This window comes from Acipenser ruthenus, chromosome 26, assembly GCF_902713425.1.
Source record: "Acipenser ruthenus chromosome 26, fAciRut3.2 maternal haplotype, whole genome shotgun sequence".
Taxonomy (NCBI): domain Eukaryota; kingdom Metazoa; phylum Chordata; class Actinopteri; order Acipenseriformes; family Acipenseridae; genus Acipenser; species Acipenser ruthenus.
The window spans coordinates 731,381-754,170 of record NC_081214.1 but is presented as its reverse complement, the minus strand read 5'-3'; the positions used below and the strand labels follow the sequence as shown (position 1 = coordinate 754,170).

The window sequence follows — 22,790 nt, the reverse complement described above, 5'->3', positions numbered from 1 at the left end:
GTTGCTAGAGAAATCTGCTTTAGTTCAAAGTAAAAGTCTGGCTTAATGCATACAAACACTATTAAAATAGTTTGGTTACAGTTCCTAGCAGAGCAATGGACTGTGGGACTTAATACGATAGTGTCCCACCATGCACTGTCTGTTTACAACCTTGCAAATGTGGAGCCCGTGCCCACGGAAGACGTAGCGCTGCTTGGCATGAACGTCATGGCTTTGATTCTTAAAAACACAAGGTGTCAACGATGGAGAAGGCAGCAGCAACGGTCTCTCCACAGGCAGGCTTTGCATAGGCTCTGTCAACATGCCATCAGCATGAATATTATTCTATTCAGTCAAGCTTATTATTCAATTCCAATTGGATCTTTATTTTAGCAACATCTAAATGCTTGGTAATTTTAATTTATTTCTACTACAAATATTGTTTCCCATCAGTGACAGTCCAGCGAGGTGGAGATAATGGGGATTTAAGAGGAATTAAGAAAACTGCAGATATTAATAAGAACTTGGTTTACGGTGAGGTTTTGATGTTGAAACAAATCATTGAAAAACACACACAAACAAAAGCCCTGATTCTTGACTAAAATCCAAATTATTATTATTTATTTCTTAGCAGACGCCCTTATCCAGGGCGACTTACAATTGTTACAAGATATCACATTATACATTATTTCACATTATACAGATATCACATTATTTTACATACAATTACCCATTTATACAGTTGGTATTTTTTTTTTTTTGTTTTTTTTTTTACTGGAGCAATCTAGGTAAAGTACCTTGCTCAAGGGTACAACAGCAGTGTCCCCCACTGGGGATTGAACCCACAACCCTCCGGTCAAGAGTCCAGAGCCCTAACCACTACTCCACACTGCTGCCCATGTGTGTTTTCAAGAGAGATCCATATACTGTACACGTGGTTTATATAATGTTGGTAAAAATAATCCTTGGTACCTTGAAGTAAGAAAAATGACAGAACATTTTAGAATACAAAATGCATGTTCAAGTTGTATATAAATGTAACAGCATGGTACACAGTACAGCATTAGTTTGATCATCTGTGAGCGCCTGGGGTCTGCTTAACTGTACAGTACCTGGCTTGCTGGAAGATACCTGCCTGTCACATGTGATTCCACTCATTCAGAGCTTCACAGAGCTACCTGCCCGGACCATCACTTTGCTTTACATGCCTTTTGAGCTGAGAGAAGCGGAGCAGAACATGTCAGGCTATGAAGAGAATTGTTCCAGCAGCATTCTTCTTGAATTAGGTTTAGATTTGGTGTTTTGCAGACCCCCAGTAAAATGCAATTTATTGCAGAGGGGGTCGCTGGAAATGAGACGCTCCACAAAGATGCAATTTCTTGTTCTGCTTTGAATGTCTGTCTATTACCAGAAGCAACATGAACAGCACTTTACACACACAGGTCTGTGTGATTGGGGGGGGGGGGGGGGGCACTCTGCCTGTATCTGCTGCTTATACAGTGTTGGGCAATTGACAGGTGCTTTATACTTGGAACAATCTTTGTATTTAACTGCTGTTTGGAACAGGTTCACACAAAAAAGTTTTTGCACAAAAGAGCCAACTTCCGAAACGTTATAATGTTGTAACAAATTCAATTTTGCATGTGTGTTCGAGATCTGGGTTAGTCTCAAGCTCTGTTTTGAATGCTAATTGTTGCATGAATGCTAATTGTTTCATGGTCCTCATTTGCAGCCTTCGCACCGGGGCACTGCTACGAGCCCTTTGTGAAGTACGGGAACTACTCCACAAGCGACGCTGCGTATCCCGTGGGCACGGTGGTGGAGTTCGGCTGCGAGCCGGGCTACACGCTGGAGCAGGGCTCTGTGATCATCGAGTGCGTGGACATGAGCGACCCGCAGTGGAACGAGACGGAGCCCGCGTGCAGAGGTACGAGGTCACGGGTCACCCGGGGCTCAGTCCCTAGAGATCGCTTCTCAGTGATTCTGATTAATAACATGCTTTGTGTTACGCGAACACGTGTTTTAACTGCCACTGCTAATTTGTGCAGCTATAAGAAACGAGTTGAAAAACGTTTTGTCTCATGTACACTACAGAAGCCGAAACACTTATTTCCCAATGGTTTGACCTTAGAGTCCTTTTCATAGCATGTTCTATAGTATGATAGATATCCCTTTATATTTTTTAAACGAATGCCATGTCAATACTGTCCATGCGATCCCCAAAGCGCTCCATTAAAAAGGTGCTGTCTCTGAGTCTTCTTCTAGCAGAATACATTCCTCACCACTGCTTTGCTGTGAATTAATCTGTAACTCACTGCTGGTCAAGTGGAATAAAGCAATGTCGCTAATGCACTAAAAATGATGACACTTGGCAGATTTGGTTTTTTTTCTTGGAAATTAGATCAAGTGACAGAAATGAGGTATTAACACAACAAATCACGGGCTGTCACTTCCAGTCTTGTTCAGTAACTCTGTAAACGGCCATTAAAACAAGCAGCTCAGCAACAGGCCCTTGTGGTGATGAAAGGGCTGCTTTGTGTCACATGCATTTTCAGAATATTCCTCATCACCTGTTTAATGTCCTGTTAAGGCCCGTTCCACGTTCCGCGTGTCACTGCAACATTAAGGACTCTGGAAATCACTCCTGATGAGTTTTTCAAATTGTAATCAAGAAAATGTGCCTTTAGGGAAGCTTTTGGCTGTATAACTTAAAAAAATATGCTTTACACTAAGTTTTGAGCCTACATTACAATGCTCGAAACTGGAACACACGCAACGTGGAATGGGCCTTGTGTGTGTTCTCAAACATTCTGTATCGTATGATCAGGATGTACCCGGCTTACTAAAAGCCAAATCAGGGTGGTTTAAGAAAGGGCCAGCTGTTTCCATCTCTCAGGAATTGTGATTCGCTTTGACCCGTAAAACTCTCTGCTAATCTCATACGCATGAGACTCTGCAAAGACAAGATATTGTACAGCTGTGCTGTTGTTGCTGTTGTGTCTCACCCCTGTCTCGGGTGCTCAGCGACTGTTTGTTTGCATTGCAGCTGTCTGCAGCGGGGAGATCACAGATTCAGCTGGAGTGGTTCTCTCTCCCAATTGGCCGGAAGCCTACGATAAGGGTCAGGACTGTATTTGGGGAATTCACGTCGAGGAAGACAAGAGAATCATGTTGGACATCCGAGTGTGAGTAGAGCTCCAGGCAGCCATAACAGAGCGGGGATTCCCTAGAGCTCCAGGCAGCCATAACACAGCGGGGATTCCCTAGAGCTCCAGGCAGCCATAACAGAGCGCAGATTCCTGCTGGAGGGATGGAGGGATGATGGTTCTATTCTCAGTTTATAAAACATTGAGAGAGAGAGAGAGAGAGAGAGAGAGAGAGAGAGAGAGAGAGAGAGAGAGAGAGAGAGCATAAATAATTTACAGTGAGAAAGGGCAGACCATTCCAGAGGTTTATGTGAGTTAGAATGTGGTATCAAATGTATCATTTTTTGGCTTCATAAAAGCATCTGAAGGGCTATATTTGCCAAATTACAGTAAATTATCATAACAATATTGATAAAGAGAACATTAAAATAACAGGTAGATACCAGTTAAAAATGCTCAAAAAAATGACAAAGCAGCCTGTCCTCAGATTAGATTAATGGCACTTAATGGGTTAATTGAGGAAGCATGCTTTAGTTTAACAGCTTCTCCAGCATCCAATCAGTGTCACCCGATCGTCCATTGTGACGTCACTTGCATTGAATTCCATGCAGCTCATACTGGAACACAAGAAACTGAGAAGATGATCTCCTAATCCCAGAACACAGAGGAAATGAATACCACACAGCAGTGGGTGAAACAGGCTGCTGGAGTAATCACCTTGAACAGTCATCCGCAATGTGGCTCTTAACTAACACACCCAGGCGGAATGGAACTCTGTAAAAACAGGAAAGCACATGGAATCAAGCGGATACATTAAAGTGGCCCTCCCCATGAATCTTCACAGTGCCAGCCCACACCCCACCCCTCCCCTGGGACTGCCAACAGCAGGGGGGGCTGTGGTTCTTGCAGAACCAAAGATAACAGAAATAATTAAAACCCCAGTTAAAATGTACGGGCTTCTGTCGCTTTATTGAGCGTGTTTTTGTTTTCATGGTGATATTAGCCTGAAACATGCTAGCATTGCAAACCCCCTCCCTCGCAGTCTCCAGCTGTGATTCTCGTTATGCGGTCAGGGACGGCCCTTCAGCTCATTTTCAATCACTGTGAGATTTTGCATTAAGAAAGAGAAAGAGAATCCCACGGCTGCATCTTCTGGGTTACAGCACTATAGGAGTCAAAGGCATCCCCCCAGGGCTGTGGAGAAGCAAATATAGAACAAATGTAGAACTACAACAAGCAGGCTGCCTTACAAAGACAGCCCTTTTTACTGATCTTTGTGGCTGATCTACCCTCAGTCACCACTGAGCGCTTCCACGCATGTGAATCTCATCAGCAAGTCCTCTGAAATGCGCGAGTCAAGTGCTTCTCCTCCTCGGAGATGTTTGGGTTACAAACCCCAGCAGTGACATCTCTTCAGAGTTGTTATTTTTATCCAGCCAAGACCTAAATATTAATTTTACAGAAAATCTATATTGCTTCCCGCTAGGGCACATAAAAGGTAGTGCTCATGTCTTCTGAGAATATAGTTAGCCAGTGGTATTAATTCAGCTCTTGTCAGGCTTTGGAACACAATTTTACAATAACATTACCTGTGCTCTTTCTTTCCCCATGCTTCATCTCTCTGTCTATTCATGGTATACATTACCCTCCAACCAGCTCTGGGAATGGAGTGAGCATATCACTCTTTCTCTCTCTCTCTCATCTCCCCCTCCACCTCTTTCTCCCTCTCCCTTAACTCTTTCCTCCTTCTTCGTATGTATTTCAGGAGCATAGGAGTCAAGCATGAATGCATAGACTATTTCTCACGATCCATTTGGTAGATATCTCCCGTGAAGCACAACAACTGTGGACCCAAAAGCTATGTCCAATGGGTTTCTTCTTCTGACCAAATTGGATTTGCTGGCACTTATGCAATCGGTCTGCCCTCAAAGGAGTTGGCCACCAGCCCTGGAGCTCTCAGAAGCTGGACAGTCTTGTGCATGGATGGGTGTCCTCCTGGAATGACAAGGTGCTGTATGGCATGGAGGAGCACCCCAGCGCTTTCAAGGGCACTCTGGTCTGTTCATGATCATGGCTCACCCATGAACTAGCTGGAAAAAACAACTGTGAGCATCGTGCTCGACTCTCTTACTGAACTCACAAGAAACAAACAAACAAAATAACTGGACTGAATATTGATACGGTGCTGAGAGCTGTGGTCGGGGTGGATCTCTTTCACAGCCCCGCTGAAAATATCAAATGAATGCTTTGCCCACGAGAATGCTGTCTAAGTGCCAGCCTGCAAAGGTTAATAACTAACCGCTGAAAACGCATGCTTCTATTTGGGTCCATGAAGGTAGCGCTATGTTTTCAGCGATTGCTGTGTCACATGACAGCCGCAGAACAGGTGACCCGCTGGGCCAGGTCTGCGATAGATTATTCATGCGTTCAGTCGTTTGGTTTGCTTAATTAAGAATGTCTCATTTCCATTTTCTTCTTTCTTTTTTAGTGGTGGTGTTACATGGTGTACGGGTATAATAAATGACATCTGCAATGTTTGCCACAAGAAGCTGTCAACATAATTAATCTCCCATTCATTTTAGGAAGAAAACATTTAGCCAGTTGCAGCACAGGGGATGCTGGTTGCCGCTATGCCTGTTAGCTTTTCCATTGATGTGGATTTAGCTGCTTGGGCCTATGACAGGTTATTAAAGTTAAAAAGTAGTTCCTTGCTCCGAACATGAAAAGAGGCTGTTCGTTTTCCCTGTCCTGCACTCTTCAAAGCAGAAGCATTTCAGCCAGGTTATGAAAAGTGACTGCTTGTGAAGCACAAGCCACTTTGTTTGGGAATGATTAAATATCACAGCTGTACCGCATGTTTAAATGATTGGATTTGTTGTCAAACATATGCTCCCTGCTAGATAAGATCCTTCAATATAAATTGCTGGCACAATAGAGACTGCAGATTCCACAGAGTTCTGTCAGTGGAGCGTCTTTCACAAACATTCCGGAATGTTCAGCGCAGTGGAACGTCTTTCAACAAACATTCCAGAATGTTCAGCGCAGTGGAACTTCTTTCAACAAACATTCCAGAATGTTCAGCGCAGTGGAATGTCTTTCACAAACATTCCAGAATGTTCAGCACTAATGGGTATGACTCGTACGGACAACCTTGTGGGTCTGATTAAACGCGCGACAGCTCCAAATGTAAATAGCAGAAGCGGGGAGGATCGTTATAGGAATTAAACTGCGCTTGTGCTAATAATCGTAACATTTTCCCTCATCCATAATCGTTTATCACTGCACTCTAGCGCGTAATTACAGGGAACAAAGTGCGTAATGACAGCTGATTAATGAATTAAACACAAACAGGAAGGTTGTGCTTAATAAACTGCAGCTTCCCCGGTGAAGCGGCGCAGGTGACAGGCAGTGCACCTGTGTGCTCCTTCCTCAGTCCCTCGGGAGATTGCGAGGAAGAGAAAGTGCTTGAAGCCTGTGTGAGCCTGCCATGTGTGCAAAGCGCTGTTTTTACTGATCGAGTCCTTCAGCAGCTGTTTCGGTTTCATTTCTGTATCGTGCGCCGGCACGCTGCACACCCTCACGTCTCAGATGTGATGAATTCTGACCAAGAACCAACGTTACTGTTTACATTACAACATGGGTGTCTATCTAGCTTCAGAAGCTCCTACATGTTGGGCTTGTGTTGCAGAGTGTATTACTGTAGCGTGATTAAAATGTACCTGTAGAGGATTTCAAACAATCCAGCTATTATACAAAACGTCAAAGCACATAGCAATGGAATCATCCCAACAATCCTGACTAGGTATGACAAGTCTGACATCTCTATATCGATCTATTTAATAGGCTAAACTGACATGCTTCTAATAAATAAACAGATTAATGAATTGAGGCAACCTGTTCTGGTTAACCAGCACTCCGTTGTAAAACTCCTGAGGTGAAGTGAGTCTCACAGCAGTGACTGGGATTGTAGTTCCCCCTGGTGGGCTATATTTGCATAGCAGGTAGATTGACCAAATTCTGTGATTCTCAGCGTGATTTAAGAGTATTAACTTGATCTCCACTTATATGGAGATGTCCATGCCGTCGTTTTAGAATGATATACAATCCTTAAGAAGGGTCTGCTTTGTATTACCAGTATTACGAATTAAGCAGGTTTATTTTCCTTCAAACAAATTACAGTTCCAGAATTATGAGTGCGTGAGGCCTTCGGGCTTGCATGTATATTGCTATAGAAAACGTGCCCCATGCAATTGCTAGATAAGACAATGGAGATTGGTTAACCATCCCAGGAGCGTGCTTGCAAGTGCTTGCCAGGCTCAGAGAGTTTTACAAAAACGATTGGAAGGGAATTTTCCTCCCATCCGAAGCGTTGCCATTTCTACTGGGGCACTGCTGTACCATTGTACACCCCTATTAACAATGCTAACCTCCGCCTATACCATGCTCTCACTGTGCTTTCTTACACTTTGCTGCTTTCTGCCTTCCTCAAAGTTGAACTCCTCTGAACAGGATCAGGGTTTGGCCACAGTGACTACAGTGCTTTGTGTCTCTGAGTGGCCTGCACTGTGAAATGAACCCGGAGAGTGCTCAATTATTCTCCAGTTTTTAGAACGCCCCTTGAAAGTGCAGCCAGCTGAGAGCCAATCTCCACACTGTCAGGTCTCTGAATACAGCCTGAACCCTCCTTCAAAGAGCGATTACTTCAGACAACACTTGCGTCATTTAAGTGCATTAAAAAAAAAAAAAAACTGCCCACTTTTGGTATCTGTCTGAAAATAAAAGAACATTTTATTTACACGCACACACATGCACACACATGCACATGCATGCACACACACATGCACACACACACACACACACACACACATGCACACACATGTACACACACACACACGCACACACACTCTGCTTTGTTTCCAAAGGCAGGTGAACACAACCAGCAGTGAGGCTAGAAGGCCTGGTGGTGCAGTAAATTGATCAGGACTCCGATTGCTGGCGGAGCAATCAGTCAGGTAGATTCATCTTGAGGAGAAAGAAATCCTAATGACCAGTAAAGAGCTGGTCCTCTGGGTATACATTCTTCAACCAACCGTGTGCAGTCAGGCATGTAAATGCAATCTGGATGCAGAATCCATCTCGTGCAGGATTGGTATGACAGCTGATTGATGGGGACATGCAGATTGCATTTCTAGAGGGCTCCCCAGCAGACCATGTACACTGAACCCCGGAGCTGCCAAGGGGCTTTGCAAACAGGTGGCGAATCTGAATTTCAGCTAATCCTGGCCTTTTGTACCTGAAAGGGAGAGGGAGAGGCATTTAATTCTAATGCCCGCAGATTGAGGAACTCGCTGCCCTTTTCTATTAGAGACGCTGCTTCAGTCAGATTAAAGACTTTATAGTTTAGCCTTTTTAACCTGACTTGCAAATATAATTGTTTTTATCTGTTGTGTTTGCTTATTTTTCTAATCTTGTGTTTTAGCATTCGTATTCATTTCCTGCATTCTTCAGTTATTCTTTTATTATTATTATTATTATTATTATTATTATTTCATGTTACTTTGTCATTTGTACTTCTTCATACTGTATACTTCTTTCTGTTTTAAGCGATTCTGTTTTAATAGTGTGATATGAAAGACGCTATATAAATGCATTGAATTGAATTCTTTTTTTTTTTTTTTAGCCCTTTATATTATATCCCTGCTAGAAAGAAAATGCCTCCCCAGCTTTAACATTTCGAAATGTTAATTCATTTTGAAACTTGACAGCAACGGCTCTGCTCACAAAATAAGTCAAGCTGAGCGTGTTTTTGATTACATGAAATGAAATTACTAGCATTGAATGGAAAGCATGATTGATTTCACAGCAGATCTGGTGAACAGCTATTCAGCCGCTAACTCAGAACTTTATTGGGACACAGCCAATGCAAGCCGACACATTCTTTCCAGCTTGTTATCTAATATACATGTGTTTAGTTTAGGAGTATTCCTCTCGAAATAGATTAACCGTGCATGTTTTCATTATACAGTCTCAGTCTGTCGTAGAAGTAAGTGGGAGCATTACTAGAGTGAATAAATGCCAATCATCAGGAGGTGATCATGACAAATAGGGTAATTGAAGTTTGGAGCATGACATGGAAATGTGATTGCAAGAGATCAACAGATTCTGAATGCAGCTTGAGATCATGGGTGATGCATCCTTATGTGATCAAGCTTATCTTCATTTAAACGAACTGGATGTCCCTGCAAATCCACACGGCAGGATCAAAAAGCCTTAGAGCTGCTGCCTAGCAGCGGTGGCCGGCAGGGTCTCTATCTGAAGGCTCAGACGAGCGGACGAAGTCTCCCGTATAGCTAATCAGCGCTCTATTGACGTCGCAGCGCCAGGAAGGAGGCATCGCAAGCAAGTGACACTTTTCATTATGCCAACCTAAGCAGCGAGATGGCATCACTCTTTGAACTTTTTATTTATTTATTTTTTTAGCTGATCAACCATCTGTAAACATGACGCCAGATTTTATACACAAATCACAACCAACTGCCTGTTTTCTCAGCTCTAATTTTAGACAGTAAAAAACCCCAGCAGGACTGGATCAAGTGCTAATTACTCAATCTGTGCGTACAGGACTCCACAGCACTGCAGTCTGGGATTTTAGTTGGATATGATAGCGTTTCCTGTGTGACCCTCGCTCCACAGCCACTGCAAGTCCATTGCTGTGGTCTGCTCACGCAGCTGTCAGGGCTTCTGCAAGGATATAAAGGGGTACAGTGCTCCCTCACTGTGCCAACAACCACGGGACAGGCACCAAACTGGAGCTAGACAGGGTGGCAAATCAAAATCTATTAAACTACAAAAAAAAACCAAAAAACTGCATGATGGGCAGAGAGTGTGGTGGTGCAATGGGCAAAGAGGCAGTGGTTTATATGAATGGACGTGGGTTCAGAAGGAATACATATTTATGGTGGTATATAGGGGGGGTATAGCAAGAGAGGACTGCATTAGTACGCTCTCCCTGTGGCATGCTTCACATTGCTCTGTAAAGGTTGGTAATCTGCTTACTGGAACATAGCTGCATGTAATATAATGTTTGTGAACTTTGAAAACCTAAAGAGAAGCATCATTAGGGAAAAAAAAAAATCTGAGGTTACAAAGACCTGTCTGAATAGATGCCAGATACATTTAAACACAATTCGCTCTTGAGACGGGCAGCTCCCAAATAAAAGCTTGTCACAAAACACCAGGAGTGTGATTTATTATGAGTTAGAATGGTCGCTTTCTTTACTTAATAGAACCTGTCAATTCTCATTGGAAGTTCTGCATGCAGTCATGAACACTGAATACCAATGCCTGGCTGTGTGTGCCTCCTTTCTTTCTTTCTCATCCCATGAAGGCTCTTTCGTGTTCACTTACACATGGAGAGAAGCTTTAGTGCACAATACTGGGGTGCCAGCCCTCCCATCCTATCCTCTGTGGATCCCAGGTTCAATTACCCTTTGGAGCTGGAGAGCTGCTGTGTCCATACAGTCTGCTCTGTAGGAGTGTCCTACCCCAGCCCCTGCCCCTCACACATACACACTCAGGGAGAAAGGTCAATGTTTGCGCTACAGCGAATTACTCTTTATTTAGAGTTCATCTTGTGTTGTTAATATTTCAAAAGGGAATGTCAGTTCAGTTTCAGTTTGGGCCAGTCTGCATGTACTGTAATGCAACATCAATGTACTGCAGCCATTTTACAGGTCTGAGACTTGCAGTATTGTATTGTTAGCATTGTTCCACGAAACAAAATAAACACAGAAATTCTGCTAGCGTTTCTCAAGAAAGCTCCTAGGATTAAGCGTGCGTTGGGGGTTTGTAGTGGGAAAGCATTGTTTTGGTCTCACAGCAGACAAGCCCTCCTTATATAAAACACTTCACCCTCATCTACTGCAGCTGCCCCAGGCTCTGACTCGAATTCATTGTGTCAGCAGCGACGGCTGTCTGCCAGGCTCGGGTGTCAGTGGTTTCTGTGTCTTGCATTTGCTATTTTCCGGAGAGGAAATCACAAGCTGCTTTGATTACGGAGTGGCGGTGTTATGACATGCTGTCAGGGTGATTCACATTCCCCAGCCTCTCTCGCTGATGGGAGCCGAGCACTGGAAGAAAAAGGTCAGAGAGACAGCTACACTCACCGAGGGAGGGGATGGAAAAAGAGAGAGGGAGGGATGGAGAGAGGGATAGAGAGATATATAGAGAGGGAGGGATATAGAGAGGGAAGGAGAGAGAGATGGAGAGAGAGGGAGAGATGGATGATGATCAAGGCATACATTGTCACCACTTGTGCTTTAGATAGGACCATTCTCAGTCTCCATGGTGCCAAAAAGAAAGAAAGTGAATATAACACCCCCCCCCCCCCCCCCCCCTTCCCCAGATTGCATGTGGGCAAGAATGACGTGCTGACGTTCTACGATGGGGATGACCTCACAGCGATGATCCTGGGCCAGTACTCGGGCCACCGCGGCCGCTTCAAACTCTACACCTCCATGGCAGACGTCACCATTCAGTTCCAGTCCGACCCGGCCAGCAACGTGTTCGGCTTCCAGAACGGGTTCGTCATCCACTTCTTTGGTAAGTGCTCTCCTCCCCCATCTGTGGACTAGCATCTGTATTACAAGGACACCTTGCTTGCATTTTCTGCACATGTTTAGTATCTAGGGCAAGCAAGAATTATATCCTGCAACATTAAAGCGTGTCTAAGCACTCGGTTTTGCACATGCACTAGATATCGGCTGTATTGCAGTGAAGTGGACAGAACGGAAACTATTCTATAAGGCCGGTACAGTTTGCTAATTGAGTGCAATTTGCAGGTGAAATCTTCCAATCCGCTAGCACTGAGGTGGCAAATCACAGAGCAGTGTTTCTGAGCTGCACGGTATTTGCAGTAAGACGCTGGGGTTGTAAAAGGAGCAGCTGCTCCACAGCCGGGGCAGTGTTTGATATTCCTCACACAGAGCAGGAAGGGAGACTGATTTATGCAGGTGCCGGGGATTATGCAGATAAACTGTGCAAACACAATTACTCCGTGTGTTTGCTCAGCTCCGTGAGCCGCCTCCACACGTGTGCAGCAAAGAGAGGCTCCGCGCTGCCAAGCACATCAGGGATCACTCCAGTAGCACTCGGCAAACCGGACAGGTACAACAAATCAGATACATCCTTCTGTTACAGAAAACAGTAAAAGAAAGCTGAGAGCCCATTATTAATGCAGTTTGGAATTCAGCACGCTGTGAAAGAGACGGCATTTCATAATGCAAACTCCATTAGGGCTGAAGATGCTGCGTTTTCTTCCACAAACAACACAGCCCTGCAGCAGACAGCAGTCCCTATTTCCACTGTACTGATCAGGCACGACTGATATCAACCTTTCTCTAACTACACCTCTTTCCTGTTATCCTTTTACTTAAATTAGCTGGATTTTCATATTGCACCTGCCTTATTAAACTGGTGATCTAGGTCTCCTCCTAGCAGCTGATGAGTTAAAAACACCGACATCAGCATAAGACACGTACTTATCTCTGGACTGCAGAGCTGGCTCTTTAGTTGAAGGGTAAGGCGTCCGTCCTTGAACCGTGCTAACCCATTACACTGGCATGTTTAACCTCAATGAAGGGGGGTTTCAGCATGACTGATGAAGGGGAAGGTCCAGCCCCCTGCCCAGTGCTCTCACCCCAGCTCTCTCTCTGCAGAGGTCCCGCGGAACGACACGTGTCCGGAGCTCCCCGAGATCGCCAACGGCTGGAAGACCACGTCGCACCCGGAGCTCATCCACGGCACGGTGGTGACCTACCAGTGCTACCCAGGCTTCGACGTGGTGGGCACCGAGATCCTCATGTGCCAGTGGGACCTGACCTGGAGCGGGGATCTGCCCAGCTGTGAGAAGGGTGAGTGGGGCACCTCCCTCCCCGGGGCTGCAGAGGAGCAAGGCTGGGGCCACAACCTTAATCTAGCTTTCAAACAACACAAAATAGCAGCTGGGGAAAAAATACATGGGCACAACATTTCCATGGGCAAGTTGCATTTACTATGGAGGCGGCAGTTTGTCTATGATTTGGTTTACTAACCTATAGACAGTTGCCCTACTTTTTTACTATTCATGGCATACTACAGTATGTGCATAAGAAAAGTATTGCAATGAGGTAATTTAGCCCCCTTCTTAGCACACTGTTAGCCCCTGCTAAAGTAGTCTCATTTTATTTTGTAGTCCTGCTGCTTGTCTGCATCGTGTGATATCTAAATAAGCCCAATAAAAAACTTGCCAGTGATGGCTAATAGCTTGTATTCCAATTATAGTCCTATTATAATTCCTTTTGAATTTGTGCCTAGAAATATCACACAGAGTGTATAATCTATTCAGATCGAACGATCATGTTATTCTGTGAAATCCTGTGCAATACTGTCTGTTGTTTTAAAGTGTTACCCTGGTAATTAGAAATCTCTGCTGTTCTTTGTACCTTTACATTTCCCATTAATTCCTCCCGCTGGGATGTAATCACAGGACTGTGGCACTGCTGGCTCTTTCCATTCATTACGGGCCGCAGTCACGGGCGCACAAAGGCAAAGCGCAGCTCTCGCCTCGGCTGCCGAACGACTCGTGCTCAGTGTTAGCATTTCTTACATCAACATTGTTAATGTGCTGGGCATATCCAGCGGTGTACGGAAATGGGTTTGGATTGCAGCTGTGCGTGCTGAAGAGAAGACTCGTTACTGCTCTAGTCTCTTTATTATTCAGCGCCGTGCTCGCTAGCTCTGGAGTATCCCGCCTCACGCAGGTCACAAGGGCCCCATTGTACAGAGGAGCGGGAGTCCTGCTGCTTCAGAGGAGAAGGTAAAACACAGCTCTTCAGGATGGTCTTCAGGGCCGTCTCTGAGCCATCGGGGCTCCCTGTTCCTTTGTTTCAAAGCCTGTTCTATAATCACGTACCTAGAGTTGCAGGATAAAGTGAATACACCCTCTACTCTATTGCACTCCAGTCCTTTCCAGCTCCTTGCTGGGTATTGACCCTGGCCTTACCTGACTCTCTAGCCAGGTGACCTCCACTCCAGGACAAGACGCTGTTGTTGTTCTTCTCCCTAATCCCTGGGATCTTCTGGATCAGATCCAGCGCCCCAGATTACAGTGACAGGATTAAACAAGGCCACTGCAAAGCATAGGAGCATGCAGTCTTCATTGTTTCATGAAAGCCTCATGTGTTTTATAACCGTGGCAAAGTAATTGATTTCAAAACAGTGGTCACGCGGCATTACAATAATCCAAACCTAAAAGGGAAGAAACTTTAGTCATTTGGGTATGGCTAATTACTGTACTTTTCAAAGCAATGTCTTAATGCGGTTCACGCTCCATCAGAAGATAAGTAAATAAATAAATAAAAACAAGCACGGACGTCTACTAGCTAGAATGACTAATAAAATCAGATGATAATTTATAGGAGATAAACATTTAATGACCTGAGTGCAGATTTAACCCTCTGCTCGCTTCACTCGTATAGTGCTATGGTAACAACAAAACCTTCCAAATCAGCTTGAAGGCTCTTGTAAAAGTTCACCATGGTAAGCTGGCATAGTGCTTTTACACTTTCCTGTGCCTGTGCAATGCATTCACTGTGCTTTACCATAGCTGACCCTGTTGTGCATCCCCATGCTTGTGCTCTGCTTTCCTGTGCTTTGCTGCACTTCACTGTGCTTTTACCTGGGTATGCCAGTAAAGCCCACGCAGGATTTCCGGGAGAGGCGGGCAGAGCTAGTAGAAGATGTTTGTTTTCATGTGCTTGTCATATCTGTGGGTGCAGTGACAACCTGCTCGGACCCTGGCGATGTGGACCACAGCCGGAGAGTGCTGTCCATGAACAAGTTCAGCGTGGGCTCCACCGTGCAGTACATCTGCAACAAGGGCTACCAGCTGTCAGGGAACAGCCTCCTCACCTGCTACCCCCACGACTCCAGCGGCCCCAAGTGGAGCGAGAGGCTGCCCAAGTGCATGCGTGAGTAACACTGAGCGGCAGGGCCAGGCCAGCCATAGAGCGCTAGCCACAGAGAACTGCAGTGTCACTCTACTGCAAGAGTTCACAAAGGGGGGGGGGGTTCATAGTAAGCCTACTGATTTGAGTTTTGATTGTCCCGTTGCCAACCAGGCCCTTATCTTAACAGCCTCGGCCCAGGAGGGTGAAAGATTGCAGGCTAATGCATTAGCAGTGCATTGCATGTTCCTCCTGCACTGTTACTGAAGCAACAGCACCACCTGCTGGCCCGATATGGTTCAGCATCGATTTAGTTCTGACATTGTAGGCCTGGAAATAAGACTCCCATTGCACAGCACTTTGATCCATTCCTGGTTTTACTATGAATTTAAGAAGACATGCCTGAGCTTGTTACCTACACACTGTGGCTCGCAGTCAGACCTGGAATTGGTGAAGCTGCTATGCAACAGGAGTCTTATTTCCACCCCTGCATTGCTGTAGAGCAGTCCCTAAAGGTGTGGCGGGGGACTCTTTAAAGCCAGAGCTAGGCTAATAAAATGTATTGCATTAGTATCAGATCTACACAGGTGGTCTTGAATGCAGGACTGTGTTTGTCATGCTGCAGTATTTCTGCTCATTGACCTCCTACTTTGTCTGCTGTTTTTTTTTTTTTTTTCCCAGCTGAGACGTACGAGCCCTGCCGGAACCCAGGCGCCCCCTCGTTCAGCATCCAAACTGCAGAGAAGCGCTTCTACCAGACGGGGGAGACACTGAGGTTCTCGTGCTACAACGGCTACCAGCTCGTCGGGGAGGCCACCATCAGGTGCATCCCTGGACACCCGTCTCAGTGGAGCAGCCCGCCCCCAGCCTGCAAAGGTGTGTACAGCAGGACACAAGACCCTGCATTAAAAGATGTTCCTTTACTATTGCACAGTGTTTGAAGTTTGAGCGCTTTTGAAGTTTGACAAAGAGATCAGGAGCTGCTCTTTGGTTTTAGTTACAGACACATGTAATGCAGGCTTGATCAGCCAGCGTGCTTTATTAGAAAGCACCAGCGCCATCTAGTGCACAGCCAGCAAAACTAAAGCAGCAGAGCTAAGCAATCGCATGCTCTTACAACAGCAGATTGCTTACCCCAATGCAATGTTAGTGACAGAGACACTTTTAAAAGGAACGTTACACTAGACAAGACCGCCGCGCTTCTCTGTTTGTTGTGCCTAAAACATTATAATCTCCAGGCACTGTGCTGAGTACAGAAAGCATTTTCGAATTGCTTCATCTGTTTATGCCGCTAATCATTGTAATGTGGGGGTGCTCCTAATTGAACCCCAATTTGTTGGAAGGAAACACAGAGGGATTGAATGTATCTTGTTGTTATGTCTAATATTTCCAGTGAAGTGCAGCATCTCAGTGACTGTATTTCTGGTTCTCAGTCTTCTCTCTAATTGAATTGTTTTAGTCCTATGCATTTAGCAGCATACTCATGCTTTATGAGTGCTGTCTTCCAGCACAGTTTCATTTTCCGATCTCATCATGTTTGTGTGCTCAATGACTCTCTGTTTTCTAGCTTCCAACTCGGAGTATTTGAATGAGCGCAGATTAGATGGTAAGTAGCAGAGACCTTCATTGAAACCTCTTCTACATGTGATATTCAACACCTAATTGGCAATTAGCAGATTCTGCTGAATACTAATTATTGAACTCAGCCTAGTGTATTGCTATAATTATTATTAAAAAGAGAAATGTGTCTATGTATGTGTGAATGCATGCATTTATAGAAATGTGTCTATATGTGTGAATGCATGCATTTATAGAAATGTGTCTATATGTGTGAATGCATGCATTTATAGAAATGTGTCTATATGTGTGAATGCATGCATTTATAGAAATGTGTCTACATGTGTGAATGCATGCATTTATAGAAATGTGTCTATATGTGTGAATGCATGCATTTATAGAAATGTGTCTATATGTGTGAATGCATGCATTTATAGAAATGTGTCTATATGTGTGAATGCATGCATTTATAGAAATGTGTCTATGTGTGAATGCATGCATTTATAGAAATGTGTCTATATGTGTGAATGCATGCATTTATAGAAATGTGTCTATATGTGTGAATGCATGCATTTATAGAAATGTGTCTATATGTGTGAATGCATGCATTTATATTTGTAATTGTCTCCAGTTGCCAAGGAGTCTTCAGACAGCCCCATGGAGGGGACCAGTATCGCCATGACGATCTTCATCCCCCTTATCATCGTAGCTTTCGTCGTTGTGGGAATATACCTCTACTTCTCAAAGTGAGTCCCGCTCTACCACTGTGTTTTCAAAAACAAAAACCTGAAATATTGTATAATTTAGCACTACTGCCACCTGGTGGCTTGCTGTGGTTATTTCGGTTTCTGTGAATGGGTTTGGATGTGGTAGTGTGTGCGGATTATACATGATCGTGGAGGACATAGTTCCTTGTTGCACAGAAGTACTGTGTGGTACCCAAGACTGGGAATACAGTACGACTGTACCTACATCGATACAGTGCATTATAGCTTGGAGACGTAATCATTTTTGTGTCTTTGCTCCTCCCCCCCAAAGGGTGCAAAGGAAGTCTCTCCGGCTGCCGCTGCCAAACTCCCACCCGTACAACCACATCACGGGGGAGTCTGCGTTCGACAATCCCATCTATGAGACTGGAGTGAGTACCGAATCCATGCAGATGAGGGATGTGGATTCACAGAACACTATCGTGCTCACCTGACTGCCCCCTCCCCGCATCATCATCATCATCATCCACCACCTCCCTCCACCACTGAACAAGACAGTGAGTCCTTCATACGCACCTGCACCTGGCTGTCTGCTCCCCTCGGCTCTGCGTTTCACTGTGCAATGCTGGGGCTGTCTGTCTTGGTGTATCATATTTAATCTGTGGGCTTGATGGTGCTTAGATGACTGTGCAATATTACAGATAAGTCAAGTCAGATCTGCAGCCTAGCAATTCATTTAAATATGGAATTTGAACAGTCAACTGGGTTCTAGTTTTGATGTACTGCTAATGAACCCCAAGAGAAATGTTGAATGTTTTGCAATAGAAGAAGCAGCCCATTGTATGTGCATGTTAATGAATCCCATATAGTGATCCATTCATAGCCCTTTACTCCATGGAGGGCTGTGCAGTATTGAGCTGCAGCTCAGATGCATTGGATATAACCAGCATTCTTTTCCACTGTCCAGCTTTCGCTCCGTGTGAGTGTCATGTCTTCAATAGACACGCAGGTTCTGTGCTGGGGTTGCTTACACTCCAGTAAAATCCCTTGCTTTGCAGTAGGTGTCATTTTCCAGTGTTGCAGCTGTGAGTCGAGTCATCTGGGACTCTCAGACCGCAGCTATGAGAAAATGAAGCAATCAGACACCACATGCATCGCCATATTCCTATAGCCATTAGCTATTGGGAATGTGAAGGTACATTTCATGTGTCAAAAAACAAACAGCATATTAAATGTTTCATTTCATGAGATAATGTTTGCATTCCATAACCTCGGGGGCCACGTCTACTGAGACGTTTCATTCCAATGAGAGTTTGATCATTTCTGTTTTAATTGATGTGTTTGTTTATTTACTTTGCTGCTGGGCAAATGAAGAATAATGAGGTGAGATAACTGGCTGCAGCGTATCATGGTCATGAATCCAGAGCGCTCAGCTCTGATTGCAAAGCACTTATCACTTCCTACTGGATTTATCACCACTCAAACCTTGAGGACTGAATTATATACAAATAGATGATGATGCTCCACTGTAGCCATAGTTATAGTGTTGTAAATCATTTATATAACCCTAGCATGCCTAGAGTGGTGCTATACATTTCATTTCATTGCAAGACAAGGTATTTACCGGTACAAAAGTCTAATTGTATCAGCCTGAAATTCCAGGTCTGTTAACAGACAGCTGTCTGTAACTAGTATCCAAACGGACACAAGCACCTGCTTGAACGCATGGCACTGACGCACTGCACTGTACTGCCAGGGTCTTTGCATTCAGTCCTTCATGATTTGTTTTTCATTTGTGCAACTTTCTCTTGTGTTTTGTTAGACTTCTGTGTTGTCAAGTGAATGGCTGTATTAAAGAATGTTCATTTAGTACATGCTGCTCCTCGTTGTTGGTTCACTTTTTATTTCGCCTTCATCGTTACTCTTTGCTTCGTTGTAATCGAAAGGCTTTCAAGATCACCTAGCTCTCTGGTTACAATGTCAATGGAATTAGAACTTTCCACAAGTAGAACCCAGGTGAGTGAATGCAGTTCAGAGGTTAAAGCATAAACTGTATTATAATGAACAACAGAAGCCTGCGCGTATAATGCTCTGTGATGTCTGTACTATTGTGACATTCAGTCAGTTCTTTATACAGTAGAATGCAAATCTGCACTGATCAGATTCAGTTGGTGATGTGATGATTTCAGGTCATCATCTGAGAATATGGAAATGCTCACTCAATGCCAAGCCTGCGTCTCCCAGCCTGCCACACGCTCAGGTTTCTGTGTGCAATGGGAATTACTGAACACAGACTGAGAGCAGCAACACTGCCACAGATCAGTTGCATGCAGTCCAATCATATGCAGATGCTTGCGTGAATGTTTTTGTGTGGCACTCGCCTTTATCCGCAGGGTAATAAGAAGCTTTCAACTTGTCTTTTAAACTTCAGAGAAATAATTATACATGAACGACCACATTTAACTTGTTAAAAAAAAAAAACAAGCTTTCATCCAAACAGTCTCCTGACTGCCAAACAAAAAATACAAACATGTACACAAAAACCTTTTTCCTCGACAAGTTCTGTAGATGAGTTTGTTCGTTCATTTTTTTTTAATTTTTTTTTTAGGACACAAGAGAATACGAAGTTTCCATTTAGAGACGAGAAGAAAAAAAAAGAAGAATAAAAGCCTTTTTGCCTTGTGGAAACTTCTCAGCACCTTTCAAGTGCTCTGCTGTCACCTGACTCCTCTGCTCCCCTCCTCCTGCTCCACAGCCCCTCCCCTCTCCTGTACATACTGGACTCTTCAGCATCAGACTAGGACTTCCACAAGCATTTCCAGGGAGGGGTGCCAGTGAAATGTTCTGCTTTGGTAGAGGGAGTTTCAATGGTGGTGTATAGACGCAGAATCCTGTGTGTGCTTTTGAGTGAGATCCTGTGATTCAATAATACAATTCTTACCTAATTAAAGAATGATAGACGATGCCACCACAAGGCAGCATGGGATAACCAATCCAATGCAACAACTTGACTAAATCACAAGTGAATGCATGCTATTGAATTGACTGAGCGTGTTACCCTGTTTGGGACGTTCCCACAAATTAAATTAGAAAAGAAAAATGTGAACACATCCCATTCTGCCTTGTGGTCAAACAATGCTGTTCATATCTTCACCCACATCGCTGCTGAAGTGTCCTGTGTAATTAATCCTGCCCCACAATGACTGCAGAGTGCCAGGTTAGTACAGGGGATCACTGAACACTGAAAGCACAGCAGATTCCAGGTTCCATGTGCGTGGCAGCTGACCCATCTGGAATGACATCACACAGCTTGGTTTTGTTAATATATTTTGGGTCAGATTGAAGTCTTCCGCACTATTTAAAAATAAAAAGAATACAAATGAAATTGCTTTAAAATGTATTGCATCCATGCACGAACAGCATTTCTGAGGCTATTGCTAGATTTGAAGCATTGACAGGTTTTGATGTCATAGGTTTCAGAGCAAAAGCTTAGCAAAACTGGTATGTTTGATCATTCACTTTACGAGCCAACAGCGCAGGAAAGCATTTCTCAAGAGTACACCTCAAAACGAAAGACTGCCAGCTAGATAGAGTCGAAAGGTCCAAGCTTGCTTTTCTACCCATCTGTTACTTCTACTGTCCCTGTAAATAAATGAATATTCTGTATTTTAGAGTTAATAGCTACAGACCCCACACGTGGAATAGTCATGATTAGTACAATGTGTAACTCTGTGTTATCCAGTGTTTATATGGTTTAAAGTTGTGCTCACTGGGATAAGCTCTTTTCAAAGGGGTACCTGCATGGCGTACGGCTGTCAAGTTATTTCAAACTCTATATGCTTTAAAGATGAAACCGTGAGAAGAAGGTACCTCTACGATGTCACCACGCTGAACTGAAGTTATGCGGCCCTGCTTGCGTTCACTAGCCTCTTAACCAAATGCCAAGTGCAGTATGATTTTACACATGTATCCGCTGCACACTTGAACTCTGTTGTTTGATTGGAAAGCTGTAATGTATGTACAGTCCTGTCCTAATTAGGCATAAGGCACAGCTTAGCACAGCATGGATGACATCGTTTCCAATCAGAAACAAAAGATCCAGCCAAAAGGAGGAATGCAAAAAACCTGCAAAGCATCCAAATGAAAATAAAGCAGAATGGAAATACGCATTCCAGAAAGCATTTCACATTGAGTTGCAATGATAGCCTCCTCATCATCAGCAACACAGTAAGAGATGAGTGCTCAGGAGAGGGTGATTAGACGTGTGCTCAGGAGAGGGTGATTAGACGTGTGCTCAGGAGAGGGTGATTAGACGTGTGTTAAGGAGAGGGTGATCAGACGTGTGCTCAGGAGAGGGTGATTAGACGTGTGCTCAGGAGAGGGTGATTAGTCCTCTCAGGTTGCAATGCTGGATTCTGTCAGGCCTGAGACACAGCTCAGAGTGTGTTCCACTGATGAGTGTGATTGTCCCAGCACAGCTGATTCAGTGGACAATGCAACAGGATTAGCAGGGTTTGGAGGCAGCGCTAGTCAGTGTGATGAAGAGAATCTCCAGGAACACAGAGCTGTATTCAAATTGAAAGAAGGAGGGGGCTGAGTGAGAGGGCTGCTGGCAACACAGGGAGAGAGAGAGTGAATAGGAAGCAATCAGGATAAACGCTTCAGCACAGGCAAGTTAGACCATTAGAGGCATGAAAGGAGTGACTCCTGTAGAGAGGAGGGCTTGGGAAGACTCAGAATCAAGGGCAGTGTTAACAAGCCAAACTTTTAAAATAAAGAAAATCTTACAACCAGTAAAAGTTATTATGAGTATGAAACATATATATATATATATATATATATATATATATATATATATATATATATATATATATATATATATATATATATATATATATATATTAAAAAGACGTTTGTTAACAATTTAAGGACCCAGCCTTTAAGGCAACTAAGTCTGTGCAATTATTATTATTATTATTATTATTATTATTATTATTATTATTATTATTATTATTATTATTAGTGCGGGTCATGCAAGATGCACATACGCACCTGACAGGTTATTGCGAGTCATGCTATGGCAGGTAACACACATCTAATTTATGTGTAACTGGTCAAACCAAGCGTTAAAAGGTTTCGAGTATCTCTCCAGTATTCATGTCTCTGTAATTTCAGATCTCGTGTAAGATATTGCCTGTCACTGCAGTCTCTTTGTGTACGATTCCGTCTGTGTTGTGTTTTCACATCATGCTTGTGTTCACAGTTCAATAAGCAAAGGGGAATATTAATCAGCAGTCAGAACTTTCGGTTTTTGATCGTGATTACTTTGAATGTAATGGACAGGTGTCACCACCCGTGGGGCAATGCATTGGATTTTGGTTAATGAATAAATAAAAACTGGCAGGTATGTGAGGTAT

General features: G+C 43.9%; 1 protein-coding gene across 3 annotated transcripts in view; it reads left to right on the top strand.

Moving 5' to 3' along the window:
- Window positions 1-21,908, top strand: part of LOC117962445 (seizure protein 6 homolog) — a 129,153-nt gene extending 107,245 nt beyond the window's left edge. The window contains exons 8-17 of one of the 3 annotated variants that reach the window (XR_004660706.2): window positions 1,712-1,906; window positions 3,026-3,164; window positions 11,530-11,726; window positions 12,842-13,036; window positions 14,942-15,133; window positions 15,791-15,985; window positions 16,677-16,715; window positions 17,298-17,412; window positions 17,705-17,930; window positions 19,982-21,908. Coding sequence is in view for 2 of the 3 variants with exons in the window: in XM_034048666.3 (XP_033904557.2) it covers window positions 1,712-1,906; window positions 3,026-3,164; window positions 11,530-11,726; window positions 12,842-13,036; window positions 14,942-15,133; window positions 15,791-15,985; window positions 16,677-16,715; window positions 17,298-17,412; window positions 17,705-17,867 (1,430 nt within the window). In the remaining variant the exon portion in view is untranslated. Of the gene's footprint in view, window positions 1-1,711; window positions 1,907-3,025; window positions 3,165-11,529; window positions 11,727-12,841; window positions 13,037-14,941; window positions 15,134-15,790; window positions 15,986-16,676; window positions 16,716-17,297; window positions 17,413-17,704; window positions 19,248-19,981 lie in introns of those variants that run through there. The other 2 variants (XM_034902830.2, XM_034048666.3) reach the window with 2 other exon arrangements.
- The last annotated feature ends 882 nt before the right edge of the window (window positions 21,909-22,790 follow it).